The 26,312-nt window shown below is 48.0% G+C and overlaps 2 protein-coding genes across 5 annotated transcripts in view; one reads left to right on the top strand and one right to left on the bottom strand.

The window, feature by feature from the left end:
- LOC116943741 (ferroportin-like) overlaps window positions 1-18,035 on the bottom strand; it is a 39,874-nt gene extending 21,839 nt beyond the window's left edge. The window contains exons 1-6 of one of the 4 annotated variants that reach the window (XM_032956867.2): window positions 17,178-18,035; window positions 8,325-8,417; window positions 3,657-3,841; window positions 1,849-1,916; window positions 629-788; window positions 180-295 (exon numbers count right to left, since the gene is read on the bottom strand). In XM_032956867.2, the coding sequence (XP_032812758.1) occupies window positions 180-295; window positions 629-788; window positions 1,849-1,916; window positions 3,657-3,750 (438 nt within the window). In that variant the 5' untranslated portion in view covers window positions 3,751-3,841; window positions 8,325-8,417; window positions 17,178-18,035. The remainder of the gene's footprint in view (window positions 1-179; window positions 296-628; window positions 789-1,848; window positions 1,917-3,656; window positions 3,842-8,324; window positions 8,418-17,177) is intronic. The other 3 variants (XM_032956865.2, XM_032956869.2, XM_032956870.2) reach the window with 3 other exon arrangements.
- Window positions 18,036-18,257: 222 nt separating this feature from the next.
- WDR75 (WD repeat domain 75) overlaps window positions 18,258-26,312 on the top strand; it is a 29,094-nt gene continuing 21,039 nt past the window's right edge. Inside the window, exons 1-7 of the mRNA XM_076068110.1 lie at window positions 18,258-18,445; window positions 20,744-20,873; window positions 21,303-21,368; window positions 21,783-21,894; window positions 23,007-23,131; window positions 23,743-23,813; window positions 24,208-24,324. Coding sequence (XP_075924225.1) covers window positions 18,342-18,445; window positions 20,744-20,873; window positions 21,303-21,368; window positions 21,783-21,894; window positions 23,007-23,131; window positions 23,743-23,813; window positions 24,208-24,324 — 725 coding nt within the window. The 5' untranslated portion in view covers window positions 18,258-18,341. The remainder of the gene's footprint in view (window positions 18,446-20,743; window positions 20,874-21,302; window positions 21,369-21,782; window positions 21,895-23,006; window positions 23,132-23,742; window positions 23,814-24,207; window positions 24,325-26,312) is intronic.

The raw sequence follows: 26,312 nt of genomic DNA, 5'->3' as shown, positions 1-26,312 counted from the left end.
GCTCAGGTAACTGGATATGGACGTGTGGAATCGTATTTACCTGTCAATGGTATCTGCAGAAAGGCGGGGGGGGGGGGGGGGGCGGTGACGAGGCAGAATTATTGGCCACTATGCGTGGATCTGCTCTCGTGTCACGTTGCTGGGTTTGTTGTCACCGCCCGCCACGGACGCGAACTCACCATGAGCCAGCCGTTCCACACGGGGCTGATCTGGACTTTACACAGGAAGATCGTGAGCAGCACCAAGGCGCAGAGAATTACCGATGAGTTCTGGACGCTCAAGGACAGACGCACAACTGCGGGACAGCACAACGGGGATAAAATTAGAAAAAAAAAATTGGCAAGAAAAAACGTCAAATGTTTGCTGCCAGAAAAACGATAATTGTGTTGAATTGGCACTCGTTGCAGGGCAAAGAAGGGCCACTGCCCAAAATGTCGTTTTTTTTTTCCTGCATAGGGCACCGTTATTTACGTGCGAGACGTTGCAATATGTGCTCGTGCAACCGCCGCCACCGCCGCGGTGTACCGTGCAGCCTTTTATTTGTTTTTGAGCAACATAAGGCGAGGTGGCGTTGCGGAGTGCGGCAATGAGGGTAAAAGAGGTGGGGGGGGAGGGGGGGGGGGCGCACCGCGCATGCGTGGGTTTTTGTCCACCCAGTCGCCCACCAGGGCCCCCAGGAGGATGTGGGACCCGGACGCCGTGAGGCCGTAGACTGCCGCCAGGAAGAGGGACTTGTCGTAGAGCTCCACCAGGAAGAGGCTCATGGCGAAGTGCCACATGCGGTCGCCCTGCAAACGATAGCAGATCGCGAGCGTGCTCGGACGCGCTCAGCCGACGAGCGATGTGCTGACTGCGCGGCAGCTGCGGGATCTGGCAGGAGAGTGGAATGTAATATTTTTTGGCAAACGAAGTGTGGTGGTAGGTCGTGATAACATCTTGATGTTTGATTCCAAAGGGATGGACCGGCGGTGGTGTGCGGGTCCGTAAAATGCGCAAATAACCCGGTGCCCCGAGACGGATTCCCGGCAACGACGAACGTTAATGGGGAGTGATATCTGAACAGGCACTGCGGTGGCGAGATGTTGACCGCCTCGCCCGGTATACAGAAGATCGTGAGTTCAATCCCGACCCTGACGCCTGTGTATTTGGAGTATGCATGTTCTCCCCGTGGTCGCGTGGATTTTTCTCCAGGTCCCCCAGTTTTTCTTACCACAATTATAAACATGCGTTTAGAGTATCCCGCCGCTATAAATTTCCACATAAGCCACTTCGCTGAGCTATCATTTCTGGCTAGGTCGCTTCTGAAAAAGAGCTATGTAGCTCAGTGGACCTTACCTGGTATAATAAAAAGGTTTTATTTTTGTTATTCCAGAGCCACTTCTCCCGAGTCCTCAAAATGAGGTCTCTGACTTGCTTCTGAATGATACTTGCTTCTATTTCTGTGGCTCGGTGAACATTTCGAGGTGGCACCTATCCATGCTCCTTGACGCACCACCTATCCATGGCGATCAGCGTCCGTGTTGGACGGCACTCCGTGACAACTTTTGCTCTGAGCCCAGCAGGAGAAAGTCCACATTCGTATAGCAGGGGCCAGACTATCCATAAGATGACCATTGTGATATTTTTACACATTTATTTAATATGGCCTTGATTTAAAATGGGGGCTAAATCAAGATATATGTGAAACAGATTCAGTTATTTCCATAGAACAAGGAATGGTGGCGTCCCACAAAGTGGCTAACCATTTTATATGTCCGAGTGAAGTCTGCTTGATCTCTCCATCAGTATTTGAACGCGCAAACTTTTAGTTGTGTCAAGTGTGTTTTCCACATTCATGAATCGTCTTACCCACGTGGACATGGAGTGGCTGAGGAATATGTAAAACCGGGGAGATTTGACAAATTTCCGAATTGAGGCTGCAAAGAAAAGAAAAAAATACAACTTAAAAATGTAAAGCATGCGAGTGCTATGACTGGGTTAGCGTGAGAGTTTGCACTACAAATACATCATTATAATAATGTCCATTTGTCACCCTGGAAAGGCCTCGCCGAGCATCGAGGTTCTTTTTCTCGAGGGTCCTGCTGCATTGGATTGTTTGGCCATTTTCATTTACAAGTACAGGGTGCTTCAAAAAAAACGTATTTGGGACTATCGTTTTTAATGGAAAATAACGAATACACTGTAACATAACAAATGTATGTTAATCGCTTCAAAAAGTCAGAGTCTCCACTTGTTCGCCATCATTGTCAACGCGTGGCCTAAAATCTTCTCCAGGTGGTCTCCAGAGCCCGGAGGCAGCAGCACATGTCACGTGGTGTTGTTGCAAATGATCAGAAGTGGTAACATTTTTTTGAGGCACCCTGTATTTGGTATACGGGAGTAATCCAGAGGACCTGGAGAAAATCCGTCAAGCGTGTATGGGTGTTCTCCTCGAATATCCACATGGATAGATTGACGAATCCATTTACTGTGCCGATATGTCCTGGACACCTCGCCAGCCACTCCTACAATATCTCGTCTACCCACAACAGTCTCCCATTCGGGTCCTAACCATACGAGGGAATAACTCTCAAAGCTCTGTGCAGATGGATTAAATCCACAGGCACAATCTATGTAATTAATCTTTTGACTAAACCTGTTCCTGTTCTCACATCTCCCTGGCCATCGCACTGCGTACAACACCTGGCAAGCCCAGTTAATGATTCAGAAGTGACCTGGCCATAGGCGTCATGGTGGCAGTGAGATGTTAACTACCTCGCCTGGTATGCAGGAGGTTGTGGGTTCGATCCCGACCCTGACACCTGTATATTTAGAGTTCGAATCTCTCCCCATGGTGACGTGGATTTTTCTCTGGGTCCTCCGGTTTTTTATTGAGTCTTTGGTTGCTATAAATTTCCACGTGATAAGCCGTGTCGTTGAGCTATCATTTGTGACCAGGTGACTTCTGGAAAAATGTTAATAGTTTTAAATAGTTTTTTTTTATCATCCAAATGTTGCGAGCTGCAACTCTCGGTATCCTAGTCTCAAACGCACACGCTAAATAAATACTACTGGACTTCTGTGAAAATAGAGCTTTATAGCTCATAAAATCTCTTCAGTATCAGTAAAAAAATTCTGATACTAACCAGGCTCAACTCTACTTGGCCTTTGAAATCGGCCGGGATTGGGCACATTCAGGGGTAAACCCCACTTCACAAATCCAGTGAACTCTTGATTATCCGGGGTAGTGGAGGGGTGGTTCAGATAACACATGGATAAAGCAAAGCGTGTAAAGATTAGGCTATGAACACGTACCGAATTGATTACCTATGCAGAACGGGGGAGAAGACGGCTGAACGCGTAAGTCTGTTTTTTGGGTTTCTAAAGCAGTCCAGTGACTCGCCGACGCGTTTGCGGTCACGTGGGCAACTCGTCGCTGACCCTCGGCGATTGAGGAGTAGCCAGTAATTAAACCAACGCGCGCAAAGACTTATTTTTTTTGCGCAAGCACGGTTAATACGCAATCCAATTTTTTTTTTAAATCTGCTGCCCACGGATATTCGAGAGTGAGAACCGTACCATACCAAACAAGACTCGTGCCGCTTTAGGCATTCCAGCATTGTTGGGCGAATTGACCAAAAACAATAAAAATGAGTGCAACATCATGAAGTCGATACCACATCGGTTTTTCTTGGGCGTGGAAGCCTCGGCGGCTGCCATCCCATCGCGATCCGGTTCTTTGTCGGCATTGGCGGCCTCGGCGTCGTCCATCCCCCGCTCGTCCTCGTTGAGTTTTCCGCTTTGGTGGCTCCGCTCACAACACAGCTATCGTCGTGGTGAATGAACGGGGTAGAATGCATCACTGTGGCGACAGGCGCCGGCGATCGGTAACGCGAGCGCACATTGACTGTAAACAACATCTCGGTTGCGGGTGTTTTTCGGCGAAGGTTCAACAGGCGTGCACACGTAATGCACACACGCCACACGTGCGCCCTCCCTAACCAGCGATTCATGAAGCTAAAGTGCTTGTATAGACCTTTAATCAATTAAGTATGAGCTATTTTTTTAATTTTACCATGTAAGGCCCACCGAGCTATATAGCTCTTTTTCACAAGCCACCTGGCCACAAATTAGAGCTCAACGCAAGTGGTTCATCACATGCAAATTTATAGCAGCCAAATACTCGAAAAACATGTTGATTCTAAATGTGGGGGGGGGGGGGGGGGAACCGGATGACCCTTAGACAAATCCGCACGACCACGGGGAGAACATGCAAACTCCAAAAATACAGGCATCAAGGTTGGGATCGATCCCATGCCCTCCTGCATACCAGGTGAGGTAGTCAACATCACACCACCGTGGCTGGATGAGTGCTTCCCGACGATGTGCGAGTTGTGTCTGTGTGGTTTGGTGAAGGTAAAGCAGCAAATCTGTCTGGGAGTATAAAACGTGCAGTACAAAATTGCCATTTTATGACCACAACGTGGAACAGTCCTGTATAAAGTGCCAGAAGGAAAGAACATACGAGACAATACAAATGAGACGGTACAAACGAACCAAAACATATGTTTTTGGGTCAAAACATGATGCAGAATCATGGCAATTTATTGAGTCGCACACATACTTAATTATATACTCAGAGTGTATAATTTACCGTCGCGATGTGTAAAATGTTCATACCAGGATCGCTTTCAGCTTGCACTTGCAACCCAAGTGCCGGGTTTACAATGCGGTTATTTTGCACTCAAAACACCTGCACCACGAGCTTCCAACATAATCACCACACAAATATTTCACCCGATTTCCATTCGCGGCTTTGGACCAATTTTGGATTGAAACCTGATTTAAAAAAAAAAACAAGTGTACATAGACTGTCTAGAAAGAGCCGCAAAACGCGTAGGGCATTGCCAAAGTGTTGGTCACCAACACTAAACACAAACAACACGGTAAAGAGGGGAAAGGTGCAGCCCTGCAATTGCTTGCTCACACCACTGCTGGCGGAAGGGCTCCAGAGAGCCCCTCTGGAGGGTAATTGGCCTACTCTTCTACGCTAAAGTGCCAACGTTGAGGTCTGTTAGCCAAGACGAGAGAGGGCTTCAAGATACGGTGTGTGCAGTTTTGCTACCAGCCTTCTTGAAAGAGGTGTGGGGGGTACCCACATTTAACCCCACCGCACTAGACCTGCCGATCAACTGACCGTGGGTGTACCCATTAACACTGCTTGGCGAAACGGAGGCAGAGGGCATGGATTCAAGCAACTTGCACCATTGTTTCATTCTGCCACGGAGGAAGATTGAATCGAGACCAGTGTGCACCCTTTACACCATTCCCTCCACAAAATACACAGCGGGAATATGTAGGATGGACATTGCGTTTATCTTCTTTCGCACGGCATGCAGGGGGGAGGGGGCGGTGGAAAGCAACAGTTTTTATAGATGTCATACTAGGCTGTCGCGATCAATATCATCCACAATAAAGGTTTTTTTGTGAGATCGCGTAAATATATAAATGTGTCGTGAAACCCGCCACCACCCGACACAGCCAACTAGTAAGGGTTGTCACGTAAACAGAACGTGCCAATTCGTCACTAGTACAGCACACCGGTGTGTTGGAGAGCCAAGCCACAACATTTACAATCTGAGTACGACGTTTCGCCAGTAATTACAACTAGCTTCATCAGGCGACAGCCAGATTTTTGGCTTGGCTCTCCAACACACCGGTGTGCTGTACTAGGAACGAACTGTCATGTTTTGTTTACCTGACAAACCTTACTAATTGGCTGTGTCGGGTGGTGGCGGGTTTAACGACACATTTATATATATGTACGCTATCTAAACCCCCCCCAAAACAAACTTATGAATAGATGTCACAGTTGAACATTAAGGGTGCTCAACCAATCCAAGGCGGTGGCAGACTGTGTACTGATTACAGCAATACCGCCAGGGTGTGCGTAGGGATGGTGCGATCGTCGGCGATGCGTTCGATGGTTTGGGATTTACCGCAATCGCATTGCGCTGGATAGGCTGGTGGCCTTTCCTTCACCCCGAGGCTGCCCTCGGAGTTATCGGAAGCCCCTGGGGCCCGTTGCGTGGTTGCCGCTTGGCCCCAGCTGCGTGGTCTCGTGCTGTGCCCTCAACGCTGTTGCCATCTCTCTGCTCTCTCCCATTGTTGATCTGCCCTAATGCCCCCCCCACCACCACCACCACCGCCTCAAACAACCACAAGCTTTACGAATGTATCCCTCACTTTGCGTAAAGCGTCTTGAGAAGCAGTTGCATTTAAGATGCTAGATAAATATGAATCCCTTGTTGTGCACTAGTAACTGCTGCGATGCACAGCAGAGTCCTATGAGCGTGCACTCCTGCTAAGCTGCATACCCTGGGAGTCGCTAACGTTATGTAGAGGCGTTTCACCATAATTCACCAACGGGGGGCCACCCCCTTAACGCGATCGAGTGAACAGAATTACGCCGCGCACTTAGCAATAAGCGGTTGTGCGGCTGCCTCGGCGTAGATTCACACGAGGCGTTGGGGATGCTGCTGGATGCTTCTAGATGCCACCCACGCGCCTCGAGTCTTTGTTCGGCCTGCGTACGCATCTCACGCGTTATCACGGACTGTGCTTTACCCCATTATTATATATTGTTTATTATAAAGCCATTGTTTCCTTAACGCGGTGTTCTTCAGGAACGCAACTACCGCACTACAAGAGAACAGACCGTATCGCGAGGCATAACGGGACAGCACAGTACTGCCGTTTTGCTGTTACGCTGCAGAGAACATTGGACCTCTAGTGGCTACAGGGGGGCTACCACGTGAAGCACACAATACGGTAACTGTTAGAATTACAAAGCTTTAAACAAAAAAAAACATGACACGCGCATGATTCGATGCACGCGTCACGAGTGTTAAGAATCGACATTCATCTGGAAATGTCGTGCATGCATCGTTACGCCTTTAGCTGTTTTATACGCAGCAATTCGGGTCATGAATGAATTCATTTAATTATTATCACGCAACAAACGCTCCGCAAGTCATTTGCAAGTGATATTCGGTGATATCAACAGATGTGTATATATATATGCCAGTTACAAATCTACCGTTCGTACGCACGCACAAATAAACACAACACGTTCGGCAATAACACTCTTGTTGGGCCTTAAGAGCAAAATTACAATGGACAATAATTCTAGATTTGAAGCTTTCGTGACTGCAAGGATCCATACTGTTTTTTTTTTCGGTAAAGTCACGTTGGTAAAAAATAAATAAAACTAAATTAAGTCACGACGTTTCGGGCGCAACACAAGCGTCCTTCTTCAGGTGGGGACAACGCAGCGAAAGCACAAACGCTTAAGTGTGACTCAGAGATGGCATCGTGACTTAATTTAGTTTTCATTTATTTTATTTTATTTATTTTTTACCTACGTGACATTACCGAAAAAAACCGAAGACTACAGTGGGCAATTTTTCGGGCAATGACCTTTCTTCACGTCAGTGCAACTTGTTACACATGCGATGACGCAGAAATTATCCCGAGCCCCAACAATCAATCGTCGTCGATTTCAAACGGACGCGCCCGCTTCCTGGCTATTCACGTGGTAGGTTAAAAAGTTTAATTGTATTTGTTTATTTTCAAGTAATTTGTTTACCTTTCCTAGACAGTACTTTGCACGCCTATCGTATTTTTGAATTGTTTTGCTGTCGTTATGCTCTGCAACCTGCCCCCTACTGGACATCTGCGAAATAGCTTTATAGCTCATCGGATTCATCCAGTATACATTCTGCGTCTGATTCTGGCTCTGATCGGATTCACCCAGTATAAATTCATATTTTGCTTCTGATTCTGGCTCTGATCGGATTCACCCAGTATAAATACATATTCTGCTTCTGATCGTGGCTCTCATCGGATTCACCCAGTATAAATACATTCTGCTTCTGATCCTGGCTCTGATCGGATTCACCCAGTATAAATACATATTTTGCTTCGGATCCTGGCTCTCATCGGATTCACCCAGTATAAATTCATATTCTGCTTCTGATCGTGGCTCTCATCGGATTCACCCATTATAAATACATTCTGCTTCTGATCCTGGCTCTGATCGGATTCACCCAGTATAAATACATATTTTGCTTCGGATCCTGGCTCTCATCGGATTCACCCAGTATAAATACACATTCTGCTTCTGATCCTGGCTCTCATCGGATTCACCCAGTATAAATTCATATTCTGCTTCTGATCCTGGCTCTCATCGGATTCACCCAGTTTACATACATTCTGCTTCTGATCGTAGCTCTCATCGGATTCACCCAGTTTACATACATATTCTGCTTCTGATCGTGGCTCACCTGACAAGTTTCGTCGTCCTCCTCCTCCTGTCGTTACTGACCAAGCGGTGATTGGCGTGGCGAGCTCTGTGCGCGTCGTGGCATTTGCGCTTCCTGCAGAGCAAGTGAGGTGTGGAGACGCGGGTTGAGGGTGTGGAGGATAAAAAAAACGCCAAGCATTGAAGTCACCAGGGCCACCACCCCTCGTCGTGTTCAGGTGATGATGCCCTGAAGCCGACGGGGGGGGGGGGTGCTGCTTTCACCTATGGCAAGCGGCTCACATTTCACTTGCACAGCAGTCATTTGTGTAACCACAGCAGGGCGCTATTCAACGCACGCAGTTTTGAGGCCGCACAACGTGAACATTGTGTGTGTTTTGGTTGTTGTTGGTGCGCACTCGTGGGGTGTTCACGTTGGGCATGGGACGGCACACGAGGGGAGGGTGGGTGGCCAGCACCACGCCCGGCCGCCTTTGTCTCCCCAGTGGCGACGTTTTACACACCGCACCAGGTACGCACGTGAGGCCGGGTCGACCTAGGGGAAGCCCCAGGACCGGTTCAGACAACCGTCACCGACGTTGGCCGTGAGCAGGGATCGAACCCGTGTCGCCAGGTTCGCAGCGCAGTGCGCTAACCGCTGCACTACCGCTCCCCACATATGTGCAACCCACACACACACAAACAATTCACAAACAAAAAGCTTCAACCAGCGCTGACTGGCGCCGACTGGTGCCAAAGTACGCATCGGGGTCCCAGGCCCTCTTACATTTTCCAAATGTTGCAGTTCGCTTTATTACCGCCTGCAGGTAGGGAAAAAAACGCGATCCAGTCGTATGACGAGTGTAATGGGGAGCGGTGGCGCAGTAGTTAGCGCGATGTATGATTATTATTTTTTTCCCAGGTGGGACCCACTGAGCTATGACAGCTCTTTTTATCAGAAGCGAACTGGGCCACAAATGATAGCCCGACGAAGTGGTTTATCACGTGGTAATTTATTGCAGCAAAATATTCGAAACGCAAGTTTATTCTTAATGTGCAGGTGAAGACCGGAGGAGCCGGCGACCAGAGTTCGATTCCCGCTGATGTCTGAACCGGTCCTGTGCCTCCCCAAGGTCGACTCAGCCTCAAATGAGTAGTACCTGGCGCGGTGTGTAAACATCGCCACTGGGGAGACAAAGGCGGCCGTGCGTGGTGCTGGCCACCCACCCCCTCGTGTGCCGTGCCGGCCTTCACAGGTGCTCGCTAACAGCGCTGTCCACTCAGCCTTGAAAAAGTGTGCCAGCTCGTTACCTGTATAAAAGACACCTGGGAGCCAGAAATCTTTCTGATTGAGAGGGGGTCAAATACTTATTTCCCTCATTAAAATGCAAATCAATTTATAACATTTTTGACATGCGTTTTTCTGGATTTTGTTGTTGTTATTCTGTCTCTCGCTGTTCAAATAAACCTACCATTAAAATTACAGACTGATCATTTCTTTGTCAGTGGGTAAACGTACAAAATCAGCAGGGGATGAAATACTTTTTCCCTCACTGTAGCAGAAGGCTAGCGGTGGAGACGCTAGCAGAGAATATAGCGGAAGGCTAGCAGTGGAGAAGCTAGCAGAGGGTATAGCCGCAGGCTAGCAGCGGAGAAGCTAGCAGATAATACAGCGGAAGGCCAGCAGTGCAGAAGCTAGCAGAGGGTATAGCGAGAGGTTAGCAGTAGAGGAGCTAGCAGATAATACAGCGGAAGGCCAGCAGTGGAGAAACTAGCAGAGTGTATAGTGACAGGCTAGCAGTGGAGAAGCTATCAGAGTGTATAGTGACAGGCTAGCAGTGGAGAAGCTAGCAGAGTGTATAGTGACAGGCTAGCAGTGGAGAAGCTAGCAGAGTGTACGGTAACAGGCTAGCAGCGGAGAGGCTGGCAGAGTGTACGGTGGGAAGCTACCAGAGGGTGTAGTGATAGGCCAGCAGCGGAAAGAGCGAAGCGAGCGGAGCGTGGCAGGCAGGCTAGCAGTAGAGAAGCTAGGAGAGAGAGCAGGCTAGCAGTAGATAGGCTAGGAGAGAGAGTAGGCTAGCAGTAGAGAGAATAGGAGAGTGAGAGAGTAGGCTAGCAGTAGAGAGACTAGGAGAGAGCAGGCTAGCAGTAGAGAGACTAGGAGAGAGCAGGCTAGCAGTAGAGAGACTAGGAGAGAGCAGGCTAGCAGTAGAGAGGCTGAGAGAGAGCAAGCTAGTAGTAGAGAAGCTAGGAGAGAGAGCAGGCAAGCAGTAGGTAGGCTAGAAGAGAGAGAACAGGCAAGTAGTCGAGAAGCTAGGAGAGAACAGGCTAGCAGTAGAGAGGCTAGGAGAGTGAGAGAGAGCAGGCTAGCAGAAGAGAGGCTAGGAGAGAGAGTAGGCTAGCAGTGGAGAGACTAGGAGAGAGAGAGCAGGCTAGCAGTACGGAGACTAGGAGAGTGAGAGAGTAGGCTAGCAGTGGAGAGGCTAGGAGAGAGAGAGAGAACAGGCTAGCAGTAGAGAGGCTAGGAGAGTGAGAGAGAGTAGGCTAGCATTAGAGAGGCTAGGAGAGAGCAGGCTAGCAGTGGAGAGGCTAGGAGAGTGAGAGAGAGCAGGCTAGCAGTAGAGAGGCTAAGAGAGAGAGCAGGCTAGCAGTAGAGAGGCTACGAGAGTGAGAGAGAGCAGGCTAGCAGTAGAGAGGCTAGAAGAGAGAGTAGGCTAGCAGTAGAGAGGCTAGAAGAGAGAGCAGGCTAGCAGTAGAGGCTAGGAGAGTGAGAGAGAGCAGGCTAGCAGTAGAGAGGCTAGGCGAGAGAGAGCAGGCTAGCAGTAGAGAGGCTAGGAGTGAGAGAGTAGGCTAGCAGTAGAGAATAGGAGAGTGAGAGAGAGCAGGCTAGCAGTAGAGAGGCTAGAAGAGAGAGTAGGCTAGCAGTAGAGAGACTAGGAGAGTGAGTAGGCTAGCAGTAGAGAGGCTAGGAGAGAGAGAGCAGGCTAGCAGTAGAGAGGCTAGGAGAGTGAGAGAGAGTAGGCTAGCAGTGGAGAGGCTAGGAGAGAGAGTAGGCTAGCAGTAGAGAGGCTAGGAGAGAGAGCGTAGGCTAGCAGTAGAGAGTTAGCGGAGTGAGCGAAGCAGGCTAGCAGTAGAGAGGCTAGGAGAGAGTAGGCTAGCAGTAGAGAGGCTAGGAGAGAGCAGGCTAGCAGTGGAGAGGCTAGGAGAGAGAGTAGGCTAGCAGTAGAGAGACTAGGAGAGTGAGAGAGAGCAGGCTAGCAGTAGAGGCTAGAAGAGAGAGAGTAGGCTAGCAGTAGAGAGACTATGAGAGAGAGTAGGCTAGCAGTAGAGAGACTAGGAGAGGGAGAGAGAGTAGGCTAGCAGTAGAGAGGCTAAGAGAGAGTAGGCTAGCAGTAGAGAGGCTAGGAGAGAGAGAGCAGGCTAGCAGTAGAGAGGCTAGGAGAGAGAGAGCAGGCTAGCAGTAGAGAGACTAGGAGAGAGAATAGTCTAGCAGTAGAGAGGCTGAGAGAGAGCAGGCTAGCAGTGGAGAGACTAGGAGAGTGAGAGAGAGTAAGCTAGCAGTAGAGGCTAGGAGAGAGAGCAGGCTAGCAGTAGAGAGGCTGAGAGAGAGAGTAGGCTAGCAGTGGAGAGGCTAGGAGAGTGAGAGAGAGAGCAGGTTAGCAGTAGAGAGGCTGAGAGAGTAGGCTAGCAGTAGAGAGGCTAGGAGAGAGAGCAGGTTAGCAGTAGAGAGGCTGAGAGAGTAGGCTAGCAGTAGAGAGGCTAGAAAGAGAGAGTAGGCTAGCAGTAGAGAGGCTAGGAGAGTGAGAGAGTAGGCTAGCAGTGGAGAGGCTAGGAGAGAGAGTAGGCTAGCAGTAGAGAGGCTAGGAGAGAGCATAGGCTAGAAGTAGAGAGTTAGTGGAGTGAGCGAAGCAGGCTAGCAGTAGAGAGGCTAGGAGAGAGAGCAGGCTAGCAGTAGAGAGGCTAGGAGAGAGAGCAGGTTAGCAGTAGAGAGACTAGGAGAGAGAGTAGGCTAGCAGTAGAGAGGCTAGGAGAGAGTAGGCTAGCAGTAGAGAGGCTAGGAGAGAGAGTAGGCTAGCAGTAGAGAGGCTAGGAGAGAGTAGGCTAGCAGTAGAGAGGCTAGGAGAGAGAGTAGGCTAGCAGTGTTGAGGCTAGGAGATAGAGAACAGGCTAGCAGTAGAGAGGCTAGGAGAGTGAGAGAGAGAGTAGGCTAGCAGTGGAGAGGCTAGGAGAGAGAGAGTAGGCTAGCAGTAGAGAGACTAGGAGAGAGAGTAGGCTAGCAGTAGAGAGGCTAGGAGAGAGAGTAGGCTAGCAGTAGAGAGACTAGGAGAGAGAGTAGGCTAGCAGTAGAGAGGCTGAGAGAGAGTAGGCTAGCAGTAGAGAGACTAGGAGAGAGAGTAGGCTAGCAGTAGAGAGGCTGAGAGAGAGAGAGTAGGCTAGCAGTGGAGAGTTAGCGGAGTGAGCGAAGCAGTGCAAGCGGGCGAGTTGCGACGGAGTCACGTGGTGGTGTTGAACGCGAGGAGTTCTGTTCAATAAGAAGTGACACAGGAGAAACAGAAGTTGTCCGCGTGAATTAAAAACACTACATATATATGCAACGCCCAGTAGTGCATCGATGAAATGCTCGATTTTTACAATGCCATTGAAAAGATCAACAAAAATAATTGGGTAACAGGGCATCATTCAACAGAGTTCCACAGTATCGCCGTTTACTTTAAATTGCAAGTTTGTGTGTTCACGCAGAATAACTGCATGGCACATTTCACAATTACCATATTTCCCCGCATATAACCCGCGGGTTATACCACTTTTTACAAACAAAACAAGACCCTGCGGGGTATATGGAGGCGCGGGCTATCTGAAATTTGTTTTACACAAAACGCTTTTTTGCGGGGTTATATGCGGGAAAATACGGTAACCGCTTGTTTACTTCACAAGGTATGAAATAGCAAATGCATTACACCACCATACGCAAACAACAGTATTATTGCACATGGCAGTGTTTTTAAATAAACGCAACTACCCTGCGAATGAATGACATTCATGGAAATAAGTCTAAACAAGGGCATACTCATAACTACAATCCTGGTATGCGAGTTCAAATTACAAAAAGACTTTGTCATTTCAACTCAGCATATTAATTAAATGCCCATGAAATGAATTGCGCACGAAAATAAGCAACTATCCTAAAATGTAACACTCCAATCACGGTAGTTAATCTCTCGAGTGGTAATTCTGATTTGAGTCATTATCCCTGGAGTAAACTGTAAATGAATTGGAGACCAGGAGGCAAATTGACACGGAGAGGAGCACAGAATGCTAAGGTGGCGAGTTCAAATCCTGGTTGGACGTTCACTCAGCCCATCATTACTCTCTGGGGTTATTCAAATGAGCAGTTACCACTGGTTGCCCGATGGATATACTCGCATCTGCCGTAGGAATGTGGAATTTCCACGAGTAACTCAGGGCTGTAATTGGCAGAAGAGCACAGCACCAATACAAGTTTCCCAAGTCACACGAGACCATGCTTATGAACTAAGTGTAAAAGATAAAAAAGGTTCGACAGCCAGAACGACTCATCGAAAAGCCTAAGAGTAGTAGGAGAAACATTTCAATCCATCCTTCCCTGCTGCCTATAGTTATGTCTTTGCATTATTTAGTTTACAATGAGATATAGTATCATCGGACAGATCTTTGTTTGAACCACAGGTCTGGAATTGTTTTTTTTCTCTCATATATGCCCACTCACCCCGCTATTAATAGAAGACAGTGATGCAATATTTTAGGTTTTTACATCAAAACAAGTTCTGAATGCACCTCCGAGCTACTTAATGTTGCAAAAATACAATACCGATGTCTTTACCTCGATTTAACCAAGTGTGTAAAGCCCTCTGCAATGAATCGTGGCGATGGTTGCCTGGGTAACGATAGCCACAAGGTTATTATTAGCCTACCACATTTCGATTTAAAGCTTTCGTGGCTGAAGGGATTCATATTCTTGGCTCTTTCGGTAAAAGCCACTTTTTTAAATTTTTCTTGCTGTGGTTTTCACACCTGATGATGATTGCTTGTGTTGCAATCGAAAAACGTCTTGAGAATTTTATTGTATTTTTTATTTGCATTATTTTATTATTTCCCTTCTACGTGACTTTACCGAAAGAACCAAGAATATAGCGTACACACAATTAAGCCAACCGCATGCGACTCGATCGCCCAGGAATGTCCTCGATCTCGTAAGCTAAGCAGGTTTCTGAGCAACCCATCTATTTCAAATATGGGTCTCCTCTCCCTGCAAGTTGCTGGGGGCTTCACGGTGGCTATGAGATGTTAACTACCCCGCCGGGTATGCAGGAGGTCGTGGTTTCCATACCGACCCTGACGCCTGCTGCTGCTGCTGCTGTATATTTCGAGTTTGAGTGTTCTCACCGTGGTGGTGGTGGCGTGGATTTTTCTCCGGGTCATCCGGTTTCCCCCCCCCCATCCACATTCAGAAGAATTAACATCACGCGTTTAAGAGTATTTGGCTGCTATACATTTCCACGCGACGATAAGCCACTTCGTTGGGCTATCATTTGCGGTAGCCAGGTCGCTCTTGAACAAGCGCCATATAACACGGTGGGACCTTAGCTGGTACAATGAAATAAAAGAGTTCACAGCATATTGTACCAACAACATCCCCGTGTCGGCCTTCACCGAGTTCAACTCGCCGACAGCAACTTGCGTCATGGGCATCTTTGCCCTTTGTGTTATGACCTTGAAAAGGGGCTTCTCGGGAGGGCAATAATTGAGAAGGGACCGCGTGGCAGGATACAGTATACGTCTTAAACATCTTCTTTGTGTGTGCGCGTGTGTGGCATTAATCCAACAGAATTCATCCGAGCAAAATAAATCATTGCTTACAGTGGTAAGACAGTAACAAAGAGGGGAACACGCAAGAGGTATATATATATTTTTATGAGCAACGTGAAGCAATGAACGCGAAGCAACAACAACCGTGGCACTCAAAATCTGTTTTTTTATCTCGTAGCATTATCCTTAACGCAATGCAACAAACAAAACGGCCCCGATGGCACATCGATTAATTATTATCGGTTTTGCCGCACGTATCGACATTAGTAATTATTAGAAAAATAAAAAAATGGAAAAAAACGGGGTAGCGTAAAAAAACAAAAAAAAGTTGGACTCGTGATAATTATGAAATCAAAAGGTTGTTTGGAAATCGATCCCGAGGATCAAAGGGATGAAAATAAATCGGAGAGAAAGAGCGGAGCTTGGGGTTCCAGTTTGTGAAGCGTATCCAATCCGCCCCCCCCCCCAAAAAAAATGTGTATTGCGTTTCAATATTTCGTTGTGTTAATTGCCCGAGAGATACGGGAGGGAAAGATGAGCGCGTGTATTGGAGAAGACAACGCAAGGTTTGGGGACACTTGTCAGAAACGTTGAGAATCGGAACTTGTGGACACGTCGCTTGATGGGATCGTGGCAAAGCAGTCGAGGAATGACTAACGTGAGTGACACAGCAGTCAAGGAATGACTAACGTGACACAGCAGTCGAGGAATGACTAACGTGAGTGACACAGCAGCAGTCAAGGAATGACTAACGTGAGTGGCAAAGCAGTCGAGGAATGACTAACGTGAGTGACACAGCAGTCGAGGAATGACTAACGTGAGTGACAAAGCAGTCAAGGAATGACTAACGTGAGTGACACAGCAGTCAAAGAATGACTAACGTGACACAGCAGTCAAGGAATGACTAACGTGAGTGACACAGCAGTCAAAGAATGACTAACGTGAGTGACACAGCAGCAGTCAAGGAATGACTAACGTGAGTGACACAGCAGTCGAGGAATGACTAACGTGAGTGACACAGCAGTCAAGGAATGACTAACGTGAGTGACACAGCAGTCAAGGAATGACTAACGTGAGTGACACAGCAGTCGAGGAATGACTAACGTGAGTGACACAGCAGTCAAGGAATGACTAACGTGACACAGCAGTCAAGGAATTACTAACGTGAGTGACACAGCAGTCAAGGAATGACTAACGTGAGTGACACAGCAGCAGTCAAGGAATGACTAACGTGAGTGACACAGCAGCAGTCAAGGAATGACTAACGTGAGTGACACAGCAGTCAAGGAATGACTAACGTGAGTGACACAGCAGCAGTCGAGGAATGACTAACGTGACACAGCAGTCAAGGAATGACTAACGTGAGTGACACAGCAGTCAAGGAATGACTAACGTGAGTGACACAGCAGCAGTCGAGGAATGACTAACGTGACACAGCAGCAGTCAAGGAATGACTAAAGTGAATGACACAGCAGTCGAGGAATGACTAACGTGAGTGACACAGCAGCAGTCGAGGAATGACTAACGTGAGTGACACAGCAGTCAAGGAATGACTAACGTGAGTGACACAGCAGTCAAGGAATGACTAACGTGACACAGCAGCAGTCAAGGAATGACTAACGTGAGTGACACAGCAGTCAAGGAATGACTAACGTGACACAGCAGTCAAGGAATGACTAACGTGAGTGACACAGCAGCAGTCGAGGAATGACTAACGTGAGTGACACAGCAGCAGTCAAGGAATGACTAACGTGAGTGACACAGCAGTCAAGGAATGACTAACGTGAGTGACAGCAGTCAAGGAATGACTAACGTGACACAGCAGCAGTCAAGGAATGACTAAAGTGAGTGACACAGCAGTCGAGGAATGACTAACGTGAGTGACACAGCAGCAGTCGAGGAATGACTAACGTGAGTGACACAGCAGTCAAGGAATGACTAAAGTGAGTGACACAGCAGTCGAGGAATGACTAACGTGAGTGACACAGCAGCAGTCGAGGAATGACTAACGTGACACAGCAGCAGTCGATGAATGGAGCGATGTAATCACCTGGTGTGCAGCGGCGCAGGTTACCCGGCTGGATTGCTATGCCATCGGAGAAACGTGAAGCGTGGTGGCTCGACGGCTTGGTTGGTTGGCGGTGGAGGTTTTAATCCAGCAGTGGATTGAACACGGCGAATGATGGTGAAACACAAATCAAACTCGAGCGTGATCTGTGACACAAATCCGCGGCAGCACGTGTCGATGACGCGGGCCCGGTGCCAATCCAGGAAACAACGCGGGATTAGAAACCCGCGGAAGTCTTTAAAAATCCGCGGCAGCACGTGTAGACACGGGCCCGGTGGCAAACCTCCAGAAACACGGCGATTAGAAACCCGCGGAAGTTTTCAAATCCGCGGAAGCACGTGTCGACGGCACAGGCCCGGTGCCAACACCGGGTACAACGCGATATTAGAAACCCGCGGAAATCTTCAGAAATCCGCGGCAGCACGTGTCCATGACGCCGGCCCAGTGCCAACACCGGATGTAACGCGGGATTAGAAACCCGCGGAAGTTCCCGCGTGCCATCGCACGCACGAGTGACGACGACGACAACAACAACAAGACGCCGCGTTGCTTTGTCGCCCGCATGTCCGTTCCCAAATTGGACGCGAGCGATGGCCAAAATCGCCGCGACGTTGCTCAACGCGACGGTCGTGTGCGCGTTGTTCGCAAAACTCAACGCGCTTGACAAACTCAACGCAGCGCCTTCACGCGCGTGACACCCCCCACCACCAACAACAACCTCGCCGTGTTTACGCTTCCAACCAAGAACGTGACCGAGCCGCAAGACGCCGTTTGATTGGCCAAGTGAAGCCAATTTCTGCGACGTCATCAGCTCAACATACAACGGCGGCCATCTTACGTGGGGGGGGGGGTGTGGGAGGCGGTGTTTGTCAACAACGTTATGGCGGGGCGGGGGAGGGGGCGGGAGATCGTCCGGTGTTGATGACGTCATCCAGCGTTATTTAATACCCAACCCCCTTGGTAAGATGGCGGCGCGGCTGCACACGTTCCTAATCACGTGTCGGCAGCGTGGTACAGTGGGTGGTGGTAGGGGAGTAGTGAGAGACACGTGGTGGTGGGTGGAAGTGGGTGGGTGGAGAGTTCCATTTGCCTGGAGCGAGCGAGCGAGGCAGGCAGGCAGGCAGCAGGGTTTGTAAAACGGAGGCCATGGGGGTGATGAGCGTGGACGAGAACCCGAGGGGAGTCCGCGTGGCGAGAAGCGGCGGCAGCAGGCTCGTCTTCAGGAGGCCCGTCTTCACGAACGACGGAAAGTGAGCGCCTTTGCAAAATGAACGATAATGGTTTTTTATGCGTGTGTGTTTTAAGTTTGCAGCGAGTAGCGGGGATCCAGTTGAGTGTTGAGGCTGTTGAGAACACGTGCTCCGTGCGTGGTATAGCTCGTTGCAGTGGCTGTGGCGGGTTTACCGACGTTGAGATTAAACTTCGTCAGATAAATACTAATAATATAATTGGAAGCCAGGGGCTATCCGGTGCCATGTGAACCCATTATCGTCGTAAGCTATCCGCTACTTCTGCGTGAAGGCCTACCAATAATTTAGTACAGTATGTCTACTGCTGAACGAAGGCCTCAGCGTTATTTTGAGCTGTGGTCTAGCACGATAACCAATCCAGCATGACGTCTTCCCGTCATTTGTATTATACGTTACGGTCACTCCACTGATGAATTAAGGCCTCTGTTAATATTAGTATCATAAGCTACGGTGGTCTATCCAATTGCCACTCCCTGGGTGAAGGCCTCGCCATTTTTTTATCAGAAGCTGTAATTATCCACCGCTGGATGAATGCCTCTCAGTATATTGTTTTTCATCATAAGCTCTGGTTTACCGCTGGATTAAGGCCTCTTCATCATAATATGGGTTATCCACTGCTGGCTGAAGGCCTTTCCGTCGGAAACCAGTCTACCGTTGATGAAGGCCGCTACACGATACGGGGTTTTTTTTTAAATCATCAATTGACACACGAGTACCGTAGATGAAATCTTAAAAAAAAATCACGAGCCATTGTGGGCCATCCATTTAGTAGGTGCGCAAAAATCTGTCACAACTTGACCCTTACTCCCCCCTCCACGAGGACTTTTTACACCCCCCCCCCTCCGAATCCTATAGAACGGCCGATATTTAATCCACGCACAAACGATCAAGGACTAATAATATTAACGTGTTTAAGCTAACAGTCCACCGTCGGACTATCTTAACTCATTTGAAGGCCAATGTAGACAAATTATTATCGAGGCTTCACACACCGCCCTCCCCCCCCCGTTTCCTATGTGTACATTGTCAGTAGACCCCCCCATACACAAGCTACGCATTTGGGTTAACCCCCCTCCATGCGTACGTACTAAATGGATGGGCCCCTTGCACTGCTGAACGAACGACTCATCGTCGTAGATGATCGTCATCTCGCCGTCGTTCTGTTGGATTTAACGCGCCCCCACATAATCAGCCCGCTCGCTGCCTTTGCGACGACGGCGTTCAAGGCGCCCTCCTCTTAAGCACCTTCGAAGCCCAGGCAGGTTTTTGGGGATTATTGCCACGGAATCGCCGATGCACCAAATCTCATCGCCTCCAAATCTCCTCGCCTCCAAAGTGCTGGATCCAAGAGGAGTTCGTCGCCGTTTCAGGCTGTAAACACACGCACTTAAAGCTTTCATTTAGCTCTCTTGAAAAAAAAAATAAGGTGGCATATTGCATGTAAGAACAATTAATGAGATTAATCGATTTCTTTATAACGAGGTTATGACGTTGTTGGTGGTGAGGCCCTCGTCCTGCAGTTGATTGACCATGGACTAGTTAATAATAATATTATTAATAAAAGAACAAAGGCGCAGCCCTGCAATTGCTCGTGCCACTGTTGGCAGAATCGTCTCCACGAGGAGCTCAAGAGAGGCCCCTCTAGAAACCTCTTGGTGCATAAAGTGCATGGGCTGTATGACCCAGCTGTACACCATAGCATTCACCATCATAGTGTCTTCTGTTCACTGGACTGTGCGTGCGTATTAGTTATTCGTTAGCGCACTGTGCTACGAATTCAGGGACGCGAATTTTAATTCCTGCTTTGCGACCAACATCCCTGACGAATTTTTGAACCGGTCCAGAACCCTCCCCGAGGTCGACTCGGCCGTCGCCGAGTGGTACCTGGTGCGATGTGCTGTGTCAGCCTTGAGAGTGCCACGGTGGCGAGAAATGTGGTTAACTACCTTGCCTGGTGTTTATAGGAGGTATACAGCAGATCCCGACACCTGATGATGCCTCTAATGTTTGGAGTTTGCGCGTCTCTCTCCCCGTGCTCGTGTGGATGCTTCTCACGGGTCCTTCGTTTTTTTCCATTGCCATTTGAGAAACAACATCACGCGTTTAGAGGATTTGGCTGTTGTAAATGGAGCACGTAGTCAGCCACTTTTGTGGGTCTTACCTGGTAAAATAAAAAAAAATAGTTTAGGTTACAGGTGCTCTAGCAGTGCTTGCCCCAACAGTCTCAAGGGCATAATGGGGATATTAGTATTTTGTATATTAAGAGTAGCACGTGTCTGAATCGCGCCATGTGTGCAGGTATTTGCTGTGCGCATCAGGAGACCTCATCAAGGTGTTCAACACCGCGACGGGCGAGACCTTGCACGAGCTCACGGGACATGGACACCTCGTCACGGGAATCCAACTCAACCCCAACAACTACCTTCAGGTCCCTCAGCTCGTTTTAACCTGGTCACCTAATTGGTACTTTGTTCAATCAATTAATTAGTACATTCGGTATTTGTGCCATTCTTAACAGCCAAGGCTGTAAAAAAGCGCACCACTTTTCACAGACAATGGTCCCAGTTGACTCTTTTGCTGGTACATTGTCAAATTTGGACCATGAATTACATCTTGGGATCTTTGATGTGAAGTGAAAGCAGATGGCGCTTATTTGATAGTTGATACCGCAGTATTAACCAGGCCGTTCGGCCCGCCAGATTCGAACCGCGAGTCTGTGCACAAGCGGCGAAAGCAGTACCCGCTGGGCCGCGCAACCAACCCCCTTTTGTCACGTGAATGCTCATACTTTGTTGACACTCATAGCTTGCTCGTCAAATCTCTTAACGTGTTTTAAATTGTATGCTGTGCTTTGCAGGCTTATTCCAGCTCTGAAGATGGCACAATTAAGCTCTGGGATTACATGGATGGCATCCTGATTAAGGTATAGGAAACACGCAGTTATATTTTATCATTGTGTACACTTACATGCATACTATTTGCTCAATATTGTGAAAGTTGGTCACCTTTTGATAAATGCAGCAGCCTCTAATCAATTGTTGATATGGGTTTCTTAAGAACTTTGGTCGAAGGTCAAATCGCCGTGCTAATCTGAGGTGCGGGGGAAGGACAACAAACACAAAAAGCTGTTTTAAAGAAATTAGTTTCCAATCTAGATTTAAAAGTGCATAGCTCCAGTGGCTTCTGAATATCGGAAGGAAGAGCAGTTTCAGACGGCTGCAGAAGCGCATTTAAAAGCACGCGATGCAGTGACTATCTTTGTTCGATGGCTAGCGAGGATGAACCAGAGCTCGCGTGATGGTTTACGATTTGAGTCGAACGTCTCTCTTTTTACCAGACGTTCTTGGTGCATCGTCCCCTGCTCGCGCTCTACACCTGTGTCACCACCCCCAGCCACCTCTACGTCTTCAGCACCAAAGAGACCAACAGCTCCGGCACAGCTGTACCAGGTTTTTACCAACTTTCCAACTTTTCACGCACTCCCGCTTACGCAGCGAGTCGTTTAAGGCGGTAGGAGATTGTTTCTGAAAAGTGCGGCCCGTGTTCAGCGAAAACTATTTCCCCATGAAATAATTTCACAATAAAGTTTGCCGGGATACAATGTGCTACTACGCACGCGCACGGTAAGATGGCGGGACAAATACCTGAGGTTACGCCGCCGCATTACTACATTATTCCGCGTACTGTATCATACCGCTTGGCCATACAGCTCGAGTAAGTAGTTTGTCAGTGACCGCTCAGACACAGCATTTTAACGAGTTGCTCTTTCCGCGTTATAACGTTATAGACAGTGCAATTTGCCCCATACCCCGCACTCCCCTATGGACAGCTCTGTATATAGTACTCCTTTAATGGTTAATAGCATGCTTTTTTATTAAATATTATTTTCGTGATCTTGAACTATTGTTCTTTCAAAAATAGATCGTCAGGAAAATTATAATTTTCTGTGAATAAGACGAGCGAAAATCGCGACAGAACTATGTTTTAGCAAAAGTGGACGATATCGCGGACCTTAAGCTGTGCGAGACTTCGTAGTGTCTGCGCTGAAACCGTAGCGTCAGTGGGCCACGCGTGGCTGGCCTGTGATGAGATGTGTACTCATGACCGGCTTTGGTCGGGATGAAACCACTTTAAGGATTTACCTGAGGCCAAGTCGCAAAGTGGCATTGAACAATATTTGCCGAACGGAATATTCGCTGATTTGTATCATGGTATCGCAGCGACCCTACTTATTAAAGACGCATATTCCCTTGTTTGTTTGCATATCAGTACGAAAGTCACCCTATATCTGTTTAATGTTCATATTCCTGGAGTTTAGTTTTTTAATTTGTGCTGCATTCAATCTGGAGGGAAATTATTTTTGCGTCATTTTCAAGTCGTCACGTGATGGATGCGGTAACTTTTTGTTCTCGTTTTAATTCGTTTAGGTTTAGTAATAATGCTGACCCGCGTCGCTCCTTGCAAATTAAACCTATCTTGGTCTCGTTGACGTTGACACCACCCCTGGTCAAATAAAGTAATCTCAAAGCCCTTGAACAACGGCCCGTGTCGTCTTGAGCAGGGAGGTTCCAGTTGTTGGCGCTCACCGTTCCCAAGTCGCCGAAGGTGGAGGTAGAGGTGACGGAGTCCGATGAGGTCGTGGAGACGTCGGGGTGCTCGGAAAAATCCGTCTCGTTCAGCTGCCACGTGAGTGCCTCACCCACCTGCGCCACAGCCCCCCCCCAACCCCCCCCCCCTCCCCGTTGGGTCATCGTAATGATCGTGGCTGTTGCCTCGAGTTCTCTTTAGCCATCTGTCTTCTGTTGTCTGTATTCTCCCTGCAGACGATTATCCTGCCACGCAGTCGGTATGACACGGAAACTGTTTAATACATCAGAAATTACAGCTCCGTTGCTTTTGTGGACCCCAAATTAAGACGCTCGTTCACGCGAGAGCTGAGATTTTGTTACCACCTTATGGTGATGCAGGATAAACGTTGTGCCAAATTCTTGAATTTTGCTTGCTTTCAATATTTCTGCTCGTAAAACAAATCAATTAGTATATTTGTCTATGACCTGGCTCTTTGGGGCGGTGGAAGGTTACAGTTAGAAATTGACATCTACACAGTGATCTAACCCAAAATCAATTAAGTACGAATCATAATAGTGGTCGTGGAAAAAAAATCACGTTTTTGTCAATAAAATATTTAATAGGTGACGTTTTAGGCTATGGCACTCTTTCAGCTCGTGCACCGCCAAAATAATTGGTCTTGACTACGCGGTTTACATCGGCTTATTGTCATCTTCATTTTGTTGCAGGGGGAGTACTTGGCGTTTGTACAAAACGACATGCTCGGGGTGTTCCACCTCAAGAAGAAGAAGTGGAATTGGTGAGATGAAAGGACATGTCACGTAGATTATGCCAAGTGTAGGGCACAACCCTCTGCGTAATTTTGGGGAGCGGTGGCCTGGACAGAACAAAAATACGTGTAATGCCAATCATGTTAATGAGCCACTAAAAACGTATTCATTGTTTATCTTTGAGGTCGGTGGGGGTTCTTTCAGAGTATTTGGCTGCAATACATTTCCACTCTATAAGCCACTTTGAGCTATCATTTGTGGCCCAGATCGCTTCTGAAAAAGCGCTATGTCGCTCAGTGGGCCTTACTTGGTAAAATAAAAATAGTTTACAATCGACAAAAGGGGGGTTGCTCGTGTACGGACATACACTGTCAAAGAACTGGAACTGCGCTGTAATCGGTCGTTGGGTCTGCGGGGCCGCAGGCTGACGCTGAAGTCGAATGTGAAGAAGAAGACGGACAACACGTTCGTCGTGGTGGCGTGCCACCCCACGGAGAACTGCATCGCGACGGGCCACGTCGACGGCAGGATTCGCCTGTGGTGAGTGGAGACGCGAAACTAAATCAGTGGTGGGAGGGGGTGGGGGGGGTTGGTGTGGTTGTTCAGGGACGCGGTGCAGGAGGAGTGGCGCGTTCGCCGCACAGCGGAGAGTTTTACGGTTCAAGGTGCTGCCCTACACGCCCCTCGCCGGCAGCCCTGGTTAATACTGCGGTGTGTGTGTATTAACCGTAAGGTGCCATGCACCGTTTGCTTTTCGCTCAACTTGCGTTAAAGATGCCGTGATGTGATTGAGACGTATAGTAAGCCACTTGTGCCAGTGTCACGGTCCAAATTTTCCAAGTATTTTTTCTGGAACAACCAAGAGCAACATTGCCTCCTACCAGACAGTGCTATGTGCTCATCTTGTGCCACATAACGACAAACTGCTACTAAGGGGGGTACCCTAGACTAAATAAAATAACTCAGCCGTTTTGTTACGTTATGGGCGCAATATGAAAGCAAGTACAGTGAAATCTTGGATTGCGAGTAACTTGGTCTGCGAGTGTTTTGCAAAACGAGCAAATTTTTTGAATAAATAATAATTTGATAAACTAGCGATGCCTTGCAATACGAGCAGTACGTACAGTATACGCTTTGTCTGCCGAGCGTCACGTGATCACAACTGAGCCAATGGTTCTTCTCTCTCTCGCTGCAGGATTGTGGGTAATCATCTCCCATGCTCGGTCTCAGTCGGCATGCCTCACTCGTATAGTGAACATCCGTGCGAGCGTATACTGTTTACTACAGTATAGTGTTGTGACCACGTGTGTACTGTTTACTACAGTATAGTGTTGTGACCACGTGTGTACTGTTTTCTACAGTATAGTGTTGTGACCACGTGTGTGTGCGTAAAGCATTTTTTTTATTTTGTGTCCAAGTGTAGTGATTGTTCTTTAGTAACTGTACTGCAAGTGAAAGTCGTCCTACACAATAACCCTCCTCTCCTCTCTCTCGTCTCCCTCACACCAGCCACGATTAAATGTAATTAATAAATTTGATTACTTTATATTAAATTTAAATAATAAAAAATATAAAAAGGTATTTTGTATTAATCATTTTTATATGAATACAGTATTTTTGGGTTGTGGAACGAATCATCTGAGTTTCCATGATTTCGCTTTGATATACGAGTGCTTTGGATTACGAGCACGTTTCCGGAACTAATTTTGCTCGCAATCCAAGGTTTCACTGTATCATCATTATTATGGGATGTGTGTTCCTCCTCCCATCCAGGCCCTTGATGGAGGACATCGGGTCCGTGATATATATCGCACTCGGGTTTTTTTCTTTTGATAATTGTTACATCTGGAAAAGCAAGACAAATACCCGTAGCGTCAAATGCATGAGCATGGATTGACGTGGATTAACGTCGCTGTGGTTAGTGCACTGCCGCGTGATTAACCCTGCGATTCGGGTTGGATTCCTGGACGCCACGGACCATCGTCTGTGGCGAGCGATATCCAAATCACTCCTGGGGGGGCCTCCCCTTCACTAACCCACACTGACCAGTGCGGTGAAGTATGGTCCTTCAAGGCTCCAGACCGACGCCATGTGAGGAGGTCCCTCGTCCATGAGTGTATGGTGGTATTCCCTTGTTATTCACGAGGGATAACGTTCCAGAGAAGCTTGTGAACAGGAAATTTCGTGGACCATGATATTGGCCCTCGAAAAGCTTAAATTAAAACTTAAATGAGCTATTAAATACGTGAATTATCAACACGAAATGTTTTAAATTGGTGATAAACATTATGGAAATAAAAGTACATTATAAACTATTATTTAATACTTTAATAATTAATTTTAATTAAGTTATGATGATGCTGCTGCGCATCATTGCTTTATCGCATCTCTCTCGATGCGGTCGTGTAGAGTTCCAGATGCGATTTCGCGGATATTCCAATATGGCGGATAATGAGGGAACGCTGTTGTGTACGCTGAACTTCTTTTGCACCGTACGTAGCCGGCTGTGCTAGTGGTTCGACAGGGGA

This window comes from Petromyzon marinus, chromosome 19 (genome assembly GCF_048934315.1).
Source record: "Petromyzon marinus isolate PM22_M1 ecotype Great Lakes invasive population chromosome 19, UKy_Petmar_22M1.pri1.0, whole genome shotgun sequence".
Taxonomy (NCBI): domain Eukaryota; kingdom Metazoa; phylum Chordata; class Hyperoartia; order Petromyzontiformes; family Petromyzontidae; genus Petromyzon; species Petromyzon marinus.
This window is presented reverse-complemented; position numbering and strand designations above follow the sequence as displayed.